The sequence below is a fragment of the Toxotes jaculatrix genome, chromosome 23 (assembly GCF_017976425.1).
Source record: "Toxotes jaculatrix isolate fToxJac2 chromosome 23, fToxJac2.pri, whole genome shotgun sequence".
NCBI classification, from domain to species: domain Eukaryota; kingdom Metazoa; phylum Chordata; class Actinopteri; family Toxotidae; genus Toxotes; species Toxotes jaculatrix.
The window spans coordinates 10463608-10476725 of NC_054416.1; the positions used below are offsets into that span (position 1 = coordinate 10463608).

At 43.0% G+C, this 13118-nt stretch overlaps 1 protein-coding gene and 2 non-coding genes across 4 annotated transcripts in view; 1 reads left to right on the forward strand and 2 right to left on the reverse strand.

Moving 5' to 3' along the window:
* Nucleotides 1-2591: 2591 nt before the first annotated feature.
* Nucleotides 2592-2663, reverse strand: trnaa-cgc. The gene has a single exon. It is a non-coding gene; the product is annotated as a tRNA-Ala (tRNA).
* Nucleotides 2664-6451: 3788 nt separating this feature from the next.
* trnaa-cgc lies at nucleotides 6452-6523 on the reverse strand. Its single transcript has one exon. It is a non-coding gene; the product is annotated as a tRNA-Ala (tRNA).
* A 3518-nt stretch (nucleotides 6524-10041) lies between these two features.
* sema4f (sema domain, immunoglobulin domain (Ig), transmembrane domain (TM) and short cytoplasmic domain, (semaphorin) 4F) overlaps nucleotides 10042-13118 on the forward strand; it is a 44197-nt gene continuing 41120 nt past the window's right edge. The window contains exon 1 of one of the 2 annotated variants that reach the window (XM_041031240.1): nucleotides 10042-10860. In XM_041031240.1, the coding sequence (XP_040887174.1) occupies nucleotides 10755-10860 (106 nt within the window). In that variant the 5' untranslated portion in view covers nucleotides 10042-10754. The remainder of the gene's footprint in view (nucleotides 10861-13118) is intronic. The other variant, XM_041031241.1, reaches the window with a different exon arrangement.

Below are 13118 nucleotides of genomic sequence, written 5' to 3' on the forward strand. Positions count from 1 at the left end.
TTCCTCTCTGTCTCGATTACGACCCCAAATGTTCCCTTCAAGTCCATTAACCTCTGAAGTCTAATTAACAGTTGAGCTTGTGGCAGTGCGCTACTATTTGTCTAAGTAAACGTATGGATCCTTCTCAAAATATACAGACAGACCCTTCAGGGCACTAGTGGGAGATCCATATTCAATTATCCTGCCTATTAAAACTTGTCAAGGGTGTGTGTGTGTTAGCTGAAACAGGACAGCCTTATGCAAATATAATTACACCAATTAAACCACAGAGGGGCCTCGGAGGGGGGGTTTGGTGGAGAGACTGGCAGCAGTTGTGTGCCAGTGGGTATGGTGGTTATAGAGCTGGTTCTCCAGTGTGTGTCTGTGTGTACATGTATGTAGGTTGATGTGCACATGTGTGGGTGCTGGCTGACATTCTGGGAACGCTGTTCTTCGCACCCTCTCCTCCATCCCCCATTAGCGCTACCATCACCCCACCCCCCAAAAGCCTGCTTCCCTGTCTTGTCTGTCTTCTGGGAGCTGAAGGAGCTCAAACGAGAAGCTTGGGAGCGTTTGGGGGGAGAAGTGGAGGAAGGGATGAGGACATGGAGTGAAAAAGGAGACTGGAGTACAGAAGAGTGTATAGATGAAAGAGAGACTGAATGAGCGGTGCCCAGGAGCAATTTAGCTGCCACTTTACACCTAATTGGAGGAAAACGAAACACGAGCACGTTCTTGTAGCGGTGACTGTATATGACCAGTATCATGAATAAAAGGTGTTATGTGTCAAAACAACAGTAGGCAGCTTTCTTTCTCTCCTCTAAAGTGCACAGATGAGGTGAATTCAGTTAAGGACTCTTCCTTTGACCTTGTTTGACTTCATTCGTTAACCCTGATGTGCAGCAGGTGCGGAACAGTTACACAAGGATTTTTTGTGACACGAATAATAAACTTTGAGAATATATTCAGGGGAAATCAATAGCTTATGTCACAGATTCATAACTGTAAATGGCAATTATTTTGAGTGTGTTTCTGGGTGATTCCTCCTCAGTTCTTGCCTTAAGAAAAGTTAATGCAATGGAGATGTTTCAAAGGGTGAGTGAGTGCCTCAACTGATGTAATGTTTTCTGACATTTACTGGTGATGTTTGTGAATGTTTCCCCTCCTGACCCATTCAAACTTACCCCTGAGAGTCTACCTGTTCATACAGTCAGCGGAAACACAACAGAATTTTTTGTGACATTGTCTAAAAAAATCTTTTGTGTCATTGGAGATTAACTGTCATCCCAATGTAGTCGAGACGATTGTATCACAAACATCAGTGGCTACTAGAAGTTGTTGTCGAGCATTCGTCTCTGTGTATTACCGGAGTACAGTGACAACATCATACACTCGACTGCACTTCATTGTGTTGACTACAAGAAACTCAATAAAGTGCAGTCAGGTTTGAAACCAAGGAAATAAATGTTTTTGTGATCAGTGTTAGAGCAGGTAGTAGCTTGCAGTGAAGCTCTTTTTTGAGGAGCAAGTTGTTGAATCCCTCTCCTCATGAGGGATGAACCCTTTTTTCTTTAAATAGACTCAAAGTTGCAAAATTTATCCTCCAATCTCATACAGAATTTAAAGAACGGGTGATTTACTTGCTCTGCCCACTTTGCCATGTGTATTTTTAGTTTTCAAACAAACTTTAGGTCGTCTCCACTCCTCTCATTCCCTCTCTTGCTAATCAGTCAGCAGATGTTTGGGAGGGAAAGAAGCCACTTTCATGCGCCTCCCTCCTGTCCTCCTGTCATTCCTTCTTTCCCTTTTTAATTCCCTCTGAATTTCTTCTTTCTATCCCCAGTTGCAAAATGTTAAAATGAAAGAACTGTTGTCGTGAGCAGGCGCTCAGCTAGATTCATCCCTCCCTCAAACCTGTTCTTCCCCGTGATGAAATTAGTTATCCACATTCGTGTCCTGATTATTGAACCATGTCCTTTATTAATAGACATGATGCAAGTGTGTTCTCAGCCCAGCATTGCATTCATCATCCATCTGAGCGTTTTCCCTTTCCATGGACCTCATAAGCAGCCAAGAACCAATTTGCTGCCTTCTCTTCATTTCTACTCCTTATTCCACCCCCACTCCACGCTCTCTGCCTCTACCTCTTTCTTCAGTCTCAACCCCCTTCTCTTCACCTCCTTCATTTCAGCTCAACCTCCTGTTTTCTGTTTGAGTAAGAAAAGGCCTTTTGGGGAAACAAAAGTGAACAGGGGGAATGATGGAGATACAAACATGTGACATATTGTCATATACCAAATTATACAATGAAATTATATTACAGAAAACCTGTGTTTTATATTACTGCGTACGCATTTATCAAAGCACAGTACATCAGCTAACCCTTATAAAGGCTGTTGTTGCCACAAATTTATGTGGATTTGATGTTGTCATTTTCTTTGCAAGGGCAGCTGCTATTGACTGTTTTTCATTCATCCTTGTAGCAGGAAGCACAAGCTTTCTACTGGGTTGTTTTTAGTAAAATACCCTTGGACATTACGTATCTTGTAACCCAAAGGTGAACATAAATAAGCCCTGAAAGGCAAATGCTGCGTTCCATTGTGGATAAGAAATGGAGATGCTGGGGATTGAACCCAGGACCTCATACATGCGAAGCATGCGCTCTACCACTGAGCTACATCCCCTGTATGTTCCCTTTTTTCTCTGTGTATTAGATCCTCCTGTAATCTCTAACAAATAAGTGCTGAAATGTGGCAGATTCAACACTTCAATGAATTGTAATCCATTTTGTTTTGGGGGGAAGTTTAAAAGAGTCTACTTACACTGTGTGAATTTACATCCCGTGTTTGTCACTTAATGATATTTCTGTTTTTTTTCCACAAAATGACTGAGGGTATAAATGACGTTTACATTACTGGACACCATTCTATCATAGTCTTCACCATGTCAGACTGAGGATTATTATAGCTGCAGACAGCCACACATAAGCACGATGAGTTATTTCATCAGTGATCCATAGTGCAGTATAATTTGTGTAATCAACCACTGAATCAGCTGAATGAAACGATGTGTTTCCTCCATATAACCATAATCTCTTATCCTTTCAACACCGGCTGCTGTGTAATTATTCCAATGTGATCTCACACAGTCTGACTGGGATGTAATTTTTCCTGTAAATGAGTGTGCAAGGCTTAACATGCAGTCATCTGTCGTCTCAATGTACGGCTATGTTAAAACTGACAGTGAATTTGAATGAATGAAAGGTTTGAGCTTTGCTAAACAGATTTAACAGACACATCTGGTCAAGCTCAATTTAGGAATTTGTCATATTTATAGTAATACAAAGACCAGAATAGGAAGTGGACATATTGCTCAACGTGCTGAGGCAAAGTTGGTATAATGTTTACTATGTTGACCATTTTGGTTTAGTTTGCAATTTTGAATTAGGACTGAACACAAAGTGCAGCAGGGGGTACAATATCAGGTGTGTTTTTAGGATGAACAGAGGTGTAGAGTGGATCTAAATCAAATGTTTTCAGTCCTGGGGAGAATATAAACAGAGAAAACTGGTCTTAGTATCAGTGCCGAAGCTGGACTCGGTACAGTTTCACAGCTCTGACTCCAGTACAGTCAAAGCTTTATTCTCCCTCAAACAATAAATGCTTTGACTCCAAAAGGCCTTGAACGTTTTCAGCACAGCAGCTCTTGCCTCTGAAATGGGAATATTCCACATCTGCTCAGGCCCACATTGCAGCAGAGTGATAAAGCCAACAGAGGCAACCCCAGCCAGAGTCAAAAGCTGTGGTAGTGTTTACTATAAAGGGTTTAAATCTCTGTGCTATCAGCCACCCACAGCAGTTTATCACCCTGTGCTGGGAACAAGCATGTTTCTGCAAAACAAAAAAAAAAAGAAAAGAAAATCTGCAGCAACATCTATCATTCTGTAACCTGACTGTGATTCCTCCCTGAAAATCACATATATTCTCAGTGTAAAACATCTGAAGTGTCTAACTGCTAATGATGACCAGTGCACCCACTCCTTCATTCTTTTTCATTTAAGACTCTTTCTCTACCTGGATTCAGAATCAAAACATGTTGTCCAGTGCAGCTTAGCACACAACAGACCTATCTCATGCTTTTAGAGATCAGATTATGTCATTAAGAAGCGATGACCCCAATTGCCTCACATGCTGCAAATCTATAAATCACATATTATCATCCACTGACCAACGCTAGCACTTCTAGTGTTGGTTGCTGATTTCTCTGGTTACTTGACCACACCTGTAGATTAGATGATTCACCATGTAAGCAGATGTAAACCTCAACTCAAACATAACGTAAGGTGGTGTTTAAATTTGCTTCCTCTTCCTCTGCACCCCCACAGTCAAAATCCTGTTTTCAAGATTTATACGCTGCGTTTTTTTTTTTTTTTTTTTTTTTTTCACACTAGTCATGTATTAATGTCACAGTGAGGCAAGGAGCTTCACTTTGTACTGAGCACTTGTTTCTTCAATTAGATCTCAGCGGGGTGGAGGCGTACAATGTCATATTCGCCCCGGGCTCTCTCCTACTCTCTCAGCTTCTCCACACAGTTAGAGTGGGTTAACAGGATTAAGGGGACATTTACATTGGGTTGGGTGGAACGCCGAATACATTGGCAGTGACTCCATCATGGTATGCAGTCGGATAACGTTCAGAGAGCTCAACGTGTAGCGTATTTAGGTCAGACTTGAGAATTGCATACATTAACATACACACAAATACACCCGGGGGATGTGACGCTTTAAGACTGGTGAGAAGAGCATCTTTAGATAGATAGATAGATGGATAGATGGATAGATGGATAGATACTACTCACAGGAAAGTAAAATACTGTTTAACATGGTTTGAAAGAGGTCTAAGGAGGTGGTGGTTGGGGGTGTGCAACTTGAGGTTGTATGTTGATCTAAGAAACTGAGTCTGGATCATAAGGGAGTTGATGTTGGCATAATCTACTTAATCTGATTGAGGGCAGAGTTGTCTTCACGGGTTCAATAATTGATAGCACCATCTGCTGTGGAATCAGTCTACCAGAATGTCACACATAAGGAATTAGGTTAGAGCAACACTGGGTAATAACATTTTACCTTTCTTCGCCATAAGGAAGCTGAGACTGGATAATTGTATTTAACACTCCTCTTTTGTCGCAGTCACAACAGGATGGATGTGTGTCTTAGTTCTTTTGCTTTGTGAGTGTATCTGCTGTTAAGCTGCCCTCCAGGACATGAATGATTCAGCTGGAAATATTCTTGCAATCAATTGTAATGTGTGGACACATATGAAAGAGAGAGATATGACAACATGAACTTCACATGGGTATAATAGAGCGCGTTACACTGAAGCATGTTATACTTTTCTCATGGAACTGAACTTTCATCGTTTATCCCCTGACTTTGGCCACCTCTGATTGGTTAGAGGGGTGAGGCTTGATCAAAACTATTAAAAGCGAATTACTCTGCTCTGTCGCCAGTGAGTCAGGGTCACGGAAGCCTTTGCTTGCCATTGCTGAGCAGCAGCATGTGTGTCTTACAAAGCACTAATGAGGCTAATGATTATATTTCAGCTCACTCTAAAGAGTGGCTATACCACATACGTGCAGGCTAATTACAGCAGAAATGATCCCTCTAATTAGACAAGTCTTTTTAATAACGTGGTGTGTGTGTCTGTGTGCATTAATGTATGTGTTTGCTTAGATCTAGCATGTTTGTGTGTGACATGTAAACCGTTGGTTGTTTAGCATTGCTTGAACATATTTAATTCACAGCACAGGGATGGATGACACACATGGCTGTATGAAAGAAGAGCCTATGATCATGTGCTAATGTTTGACTGATTAAGACACTTTCACACTGAAAACATGCACAATATACTATATGTGATGAAGCGAGATGACTTTGTTTCCTCTGCCAAACATTGTGTTGCAGCACCTCAGTGGGTGCAGCTGCAGCCACAGGAGAAACTGCCCAACATGTATTTATATTTCTGGAAAGCACCAGTCGTGTTGTGTTCATGTCATGTTGGAAAAGTTAAAGGTTGACAGATTAATGCTACAGCTTCTTTTCACTTATCTTGTCCCCTGTGCTCTGCTTGCCTAAGGGCTCACAGAGACAAATAAAGGGAGGGGGACTGAGGGAGATGGACACAGATAGTGAGGAAAGTTTAAAATTAAATGATGTTAAACAAAACTCTCGTGCTTCATACTACTGTATTTATAATGCCACAGTGTGTCTCTGTTATAAAAAAAACAGTTGGAGAGAGCTGGGAGACAGTTAGGCCTCATCAAATCTATTGCCTCCCAAACAAGATGTGAATTCTTCCCTTATTTTGAAATCATTCACCTTGGAATTGGTGTAAGCCTGCTACCACTCAGGTAGTTCTTGCAATGTGAGCCACAGGAGGGCCCACCCTGCTTTGTTCCACTGTAAATAAGAAATGGAGATGCTGGGGATTGAACCCAGGACCTCATACATGCGAAGCATGCGCTCTACCACTGAGCTACATCCCCTCTGTTCAGCCTTTCCACTAGCCTTTAATTAATGAAAAAGAGGAGGTGGCTTCAATAAGCTACATCCTGTTGGCTGAGAGGTGATCCACTGCATTATAATTCATCCTTTGTTCAAAGCCAGAGAAGATGGAGAGGGAGGGGTGTTTAAATAAGAATTTATACTGTATTTATGTACACATATATGAAATATGATTCACTGATTTATCTGCTTATCACCTGCTTTGTGAAATCTCATATCATTCACTTTATAGACTTTCTTGTGGCAGCTTTAAATATCTGTGTGTGTGTGTTGAATAACCTGAACAAAAATACACACATGCATGGGTCGCTTGGGTGAAATGAAGCCAATCAAATGCTTTAACTGAGAGTTGATCCAAATCTCCTGTCTTACCTGGGTTCAGAACAACAGCTCAGACCCCCTGGCTGAATCCCTTCCATCTCCGCCCTCAATAAAACAGCAGAGGCCATTGTCAGGGATTAGTAGAAAAGGTTTTAGGCTGTTTGTTCCATTTGCTCCTCAGCAGAGGTGATGGATGGGGGGTAAATCATTTGGCAACAAGCCAGCCGCGATACAAACACAAGTAGCGAATATCACACAAGGTGGGGATTGACTCCAAGCTTGCCTTGTAATCTGTTTTGGTCAGACATTGTAGGTCAAATGCAAACACTGTGCAAGGATTTCTGCTCTGTGTTTCTATGGGTTTCTTTAGATTGACAGCTTGATTAATAAATTTAGACAGACAGCAGGAGGGAGTGGAAAATGAGCACAGATGCAGCATGGGTGGTGGAGAGTATGATGGGAAGTAGTAACGTGGGGGCAAGAGAGGTTAGAAGATGCAGAGAGGGAGAGGGAGACAGAAGAGGGAGCCAGAAGGGGGAGACAGGGTATACTATATCTTGGGTTTAATTAGGGAAATGAAAGCTGTTAACTAAATGACTGTTTCTGTGTGTGAGACAGTGCATGTGGCCCGTCTGCTCTGGAGGGCAGAAGTCCTCATCCATTTGTGCCCCCCCCCCCACACATACACACACAATAAGCACTGGAACAAATAAAAAGCATGGCTGCATCAATTACTTACCCAGCAAATCAATCGATCACAGATGTGCCAGATTTGAATGCAGACAAAGACCTGACAACAAACTATATTTTCATCTTTTCGAACAAAGTCACTGCTCCTGTATCTGCCCTGATGCCCAAGAACAAGGTCAATGTCACATGCATGTGTGTGTTTGTTTGCCAGACCTAAAGCTGATCAAGGAGCAGCTCACTCCATATAATTACATTTGCTGGAGGAGGTGGCTTGTCAGTTTCTCTTCAGCTCTTTCCTCTGTCTGATTTTCTTTTCTGTCAGCCTCTTCACCCCACAAACCCCCCTCCATTCTTCAACCAGTGGTCCCCCAACCATTTGTCACGCACATGCAATCTGTGTAGACACACATACACACATGCAAAACCTTTGGCCTAACCCAGTGTCCGATCTTGTCAGACACACAAAATTGGTACATAAATGCAAGTGAGCACACACATGCTGTACACTCACAAACACACATATACAGACTTGTGAGGATGCATGAGCAAGCGTACACACTGATACACACACATGAACCAAAGGAGTGCAGGGTCACGAATTGCAGCTTCCTTACATCAGGGTCTGAATATTAATGTGAGGGGACAGATAAGCAGCCGTGGCAATCCCTTTAAGGCCATGCTCCTCTCTGGTTGGTGCCTCTGGTTAATTTATGCCAATCTGAACAACCAATTTGTGCCGATTTTGTGCTTCAGTTTAAACCAGTGTGTGCGGAGTGGTTTAAAGGCTTCAATCAATCTGACTGCCTGACTGTGTCTTTGCATATCTTTGTCTTTGTGTCTGCTTAGCTTACCAACTTGCTCACCAATATCTGGAAGAAGCCTTCTTTTGGTTTACTGCCCCTGCTTTTGCATGCAATATTTTTACAAGGGTCTGGATTAGGAGTAATCTGTCTTAGTTCTTACTTCACCTGTCCAGATGGGGGCAGCAGCCAAAAGATATTCATACTCTCTGAATCGAAGCGTCGACACCCTACCAACTTGTTTTATTCCAGATGGACTGCAGTTAGTCTAAACAGTAACTGACCCAGACGTGGATCTGGACCTCCACGCTGACATTGATAAATATGCTCGCCACCCAGAAGTCACGGGTGAAGGCAGGGTGGGGTTTGCTAAAGTACCCACATCTCCAACGGCCGCTGGAGCCGTCACAGATGAAGACATCTGTTGTGATCGTGAGTGATGTTTCGTCATTCAAAAGTCATTGGCCGCGTAAAGATGAGACACGCACAGTGTGAGCTTAATCGAGCTTGATTAGAGACGGCGCCGCTCACTTCTTAGCTCCATTTGGCTTTTTCTTTATCATTGCTCCCTCACCTCTGACCCCTGTCCTCCGCCTCCTTCCCCCTCTTCATCTACCAAATCCTTTAATCCAGGCTCCTCTGCGACCCCTCCCTTTTGTCCCAGAGTTGGGGTACATGTCTGCACCCCCGCCCCGTGAAATTGGCCGGTCATCACTGCCAGCCGTGCTGCTGCTCCTGGGAGAAAGAGGGAGGAAGCGGCAAACAGAGTGTTGCTGCTGTACATCTGTACTGCTGTACAATTAATTAAAAAAAAAAAAACAGGCTTGAGCAATTTCTAAACTAAGCAAGCTGCAGTTTACTACTTTTCAAATAACTGTGTGTCATCACCTCCTTAAATCACAGGGCTTTATGTTTTTGAGGCCCTGAAGAAGAAATTGTCAAGACAAATTAAAATGGCCGTAAACAGCCACTCTGTGGATTATTAGTATGGTTAAGGCCTGGAGATCACTGAACTCACATCTACTTCTTAATCATCTTTACTTTGGAAGCTCCACCCACAAAGGAGGAGAGAGAACTCCGTACTAAAAGTACAACTTTTAAATGGCAATTTTGAATGAAAAATGGTTTCATTTTATGAAACAGACATTATATTCTAGCTACTGTGGTTTTTGTTCATAGTCACTGGAAGGAAAATAAATTAGGCTATGATTTAAATATTGAGCACCCCCCTCACATGGAGGTTCTGAATGGGTTTCATTATTTCGGCTGGTAAATGAAAGGTCATTCGGTTCAGTCATGGGAAACACTGGGTAAAGTATTTGATAAGACTTAATGGCTGATCCTATTCAGAATTAAGGAGATCAATTTTCTCTCACACTCAAAAGACAGAAGTCACATTTGTTTATTTATTTGTTTATTTATTTGTTTATTTATTTAAACCACTAACGGCCTTAATATCATTGTATCACAGGGCAGGCAGCACTTCAACAGGATATTATCACAATAAAGCATCACAAACATAAATAAAAAAAACAACGCAGTTTACGCAGAAGTTTGATACTGATCACTTTTCCAAGAAATAAATTACTGCGCACCTGTATCCGTATCTCACCTGCAGCTCCTTTTCCGGAAGGCGGGGCGTGAGCACTATTGGCTTATACTCAGTCAGTGCTCGAGCTCTACAGCAGTGCATCCTCGAGCCGGTTATAATCCTCCGTACCACTGTTCACCCGTACCGGCACTCGATCCTCCGACGCAGCGCGCGCGATTTGTTTGGTTTTTATTTTCCAAAGAAATTCAAAACGCCATTTTCTTATTTTAATTTTCTCAGATAATTTTAAACTGAAGAGGTTTGTTTCTGCCGGCGGGACAGACTCGGCGACACCGGGGCACCAAGCGGGGATAACAGCGAGGCTTCAGCTTATTATTGCCCAGGACACTGGACGTTATTCCTGCTCGATAGGACGCTACTTTTGGATTACTTTGACACACAGTTTGTGACTGGAATACACTACAAATATCGCTAAAATAATTCATCTGCTGGTTTTCAGCATGTCGCTTTTCTTAAGTGGATAATACAACCCTCACTTAGCTGAGCGGATGCAGGGACTTCTGTGCGCTTTGTGCAGGCGGTAGCTACGAGAAAAGACTAACCTGCAACTGAACAACAGAATCGAAATATTTAAGAAGCATTTTGTGCATTTAGGAACTGTCCCCCCAACTTATCTGTCAGTCTCTTGGACTGAATCCTGCGCCCTTATAAACTCAGAGAAACCTGTGAAGGCAAGATCACCATCAGGATGCATCGCAGCTGAAACCCACAAGTACGGGAGTTCGGTGCTGAAATCAGATCGGGCGGACCTCCACCTCCCTCCTGGACCTGGATAGGAGCCGAATCAGGATGACTCCTGCCGGTGCGATGATCTTGCTCCCGGTGCTGTGCCTGGTCTCTGGAGCCTCCTGGGCAGCGACCCTGGGCGGACTGGAAGGCGAGTACAACCGGCATGGTAAAGGAAAACAACTCAGTTTGTGTATGAGTGGAGATAATCAAGGCTGATAGTTATATTTCTTCACTTTGAGATGTTGTTTTCCCCCTGTATATAATGTCTGCAGTTAAAAAGGTGTTTTAGGTGGCTTCATCATCACATCTTCCTCACTGATGATGATGATAACAGGTATTAAAACAATCACGCATGCGGCTGGAGCAACACTTGTATCTGCAGTGCAGTTTACATGTTGTCTGACATTATTTAACCGTGTTAACAGCTGAAAGAGTGGCCAATGTGGTGCATCATAAGCTTTGGCACAAAACACCATTTAACCCAAACTTAAACCTGCACTTGTGTTGTCAACCTCTGCTTTGCGCAGCTGTTTTACGCGCTCAGAGCGCGATGCCAAAGGGCTGCCTTTTGCTTTTATTGGTGCTTGATAAATGGTGATGTTGGCGAAGCAAGCAGGTGCCAGACTTGTTCTCCTCAACGCCAACAAGTGCACAGACTGGACAGAAAAGCCGGGCTGCTGGCTGATCCAGACACGTAGCAGCTTTCAGATTTTAAAGGGACAGTTCAGTCAAATGCGCTTCCCGCTGGAGGGATTGCTGCATGGAGAGAATTTGTCTTTTCATTTGCCCTCATCCGGAGAAGGCAGAGGTCAGGATCTGCAGCTCTGCAGGCTGGCAGTGATTTAGCATCTTGCTCTGGGACACTTCAACAGGGTGGATGCAGTAGCTTAAATAGGTTAAAATGGTGCAGCTCCGAAATGGCCACAATAAATTGCCCTTAGTTTTCTTGAAAAGTGGCTCTGTGCATGTAGTGCTAAGTGGGAAAATGATGAAGGGTGAGAGAGGACCAGACACAGATTTTGGATGGCTTTAAGTCGAGGTGAATGGAAGACAAGCTCGGCTCTCTAATAAGCCTCCTCTTTGTGCTGTGACCATCAGGGTCAGCAGCTCAGAATTGCCAGCCTTCTTGTTTTCTGCAAACTGACTGACAGTTAAAATGGAAAACATAAAATGAGAGGAGACATCCATCACAACAAAATAATGGGAAGCTTATGGGCAATAGTCACACAGAGCTAGATTGTGACCCCATGGAGATTGGATTGCAGTCTGCGTGAGTACATCTGTGTCTCTCCATTTGTCCATGTTTTGAATGTATTCTCTTTGTTTGCAGGGTAATAACTATCTGTGCAATCTCTCCATTTGACTTTGTTGTTTATTGCGCCCGTATGTTTTTCTCTTTTCATTATCTCATGTCTGTTTTTTTTGCTCCTGGTCCTCTCCTTCCCTCTCTACCATGTGATGGTGTTTACACCCAGATCCAGCGAGGAGGAAAGATTTACAGGTTGCGTCACTGCGTGTCCATCGACCATTAGCCTGTACTTCAGTCACCTGACTGTATTAATGGGCTTTGCTCCACCGCTGCACTCTGCAGCAGAGCTTATTGTGCTTTAACCCTTTGTATTTCCATGACTGACCTACATCTAAATACTTACCTAAGACAGTTCCTTCTCACTGTTGATCCAGGCCCATTTGCTGAATGAGTGCAGTGTCTGTAAGTTGGGCCCCTGTCTCTCTGTGTTATTATGAAATTGTGCCCTGTGGCACAGTGGCCCCACAACAGATACAGTTGGATCAAGTGCCAAAAATGGCAAGAGAGAGAGACAGAGAGGGAAACATTCAGATGTGATGCCCAACAGAGCAGCGTGTCACAGCTTCTCAGAACAACTGCAGATTGAGAAATGCGTCAATATTTTGTATGTTATGTAGCATCATTGTTGTTTTGTCCGATGCATCAAAAATTTGTTGCCAAGTGCAAACCTGCACGATCTCGATTAAAATCACTACAGCATTTGCTTCCCATTAAGTTAAAAGTAGTTGCCATCCTCAGCAGGGCGTGTGTGTGTTTGTGTGCCCATGTGTGTGCATGCTTCTGTGTTTGCATGTGTGTTATGATAACCGAAGGGAGACTCTTACGTAAGACAGCATAGTTGTTAAGAGCAACTGGTCAGGTGATATGTGTGTGTTTGTGTTAAGCTTGGTTTGCAAGTACAGTAACATTTAGCTTTATTTTTTAAAGTCAGATTTGTCCGTATGTGTCTTGCATCAGAGAGCTAGTAATTTCTCACTTCCTCATTGCTGTTATGATATATCTGTATGTGTTGTAAGATGTGTTCATATTGACTGGTTGTGTGGCTAATTAGACTGATGTGGAATTGTTCCAACTCTCTGGTTAAGCGTTTGGGGAAAAGTCATAAAACTGCTCGG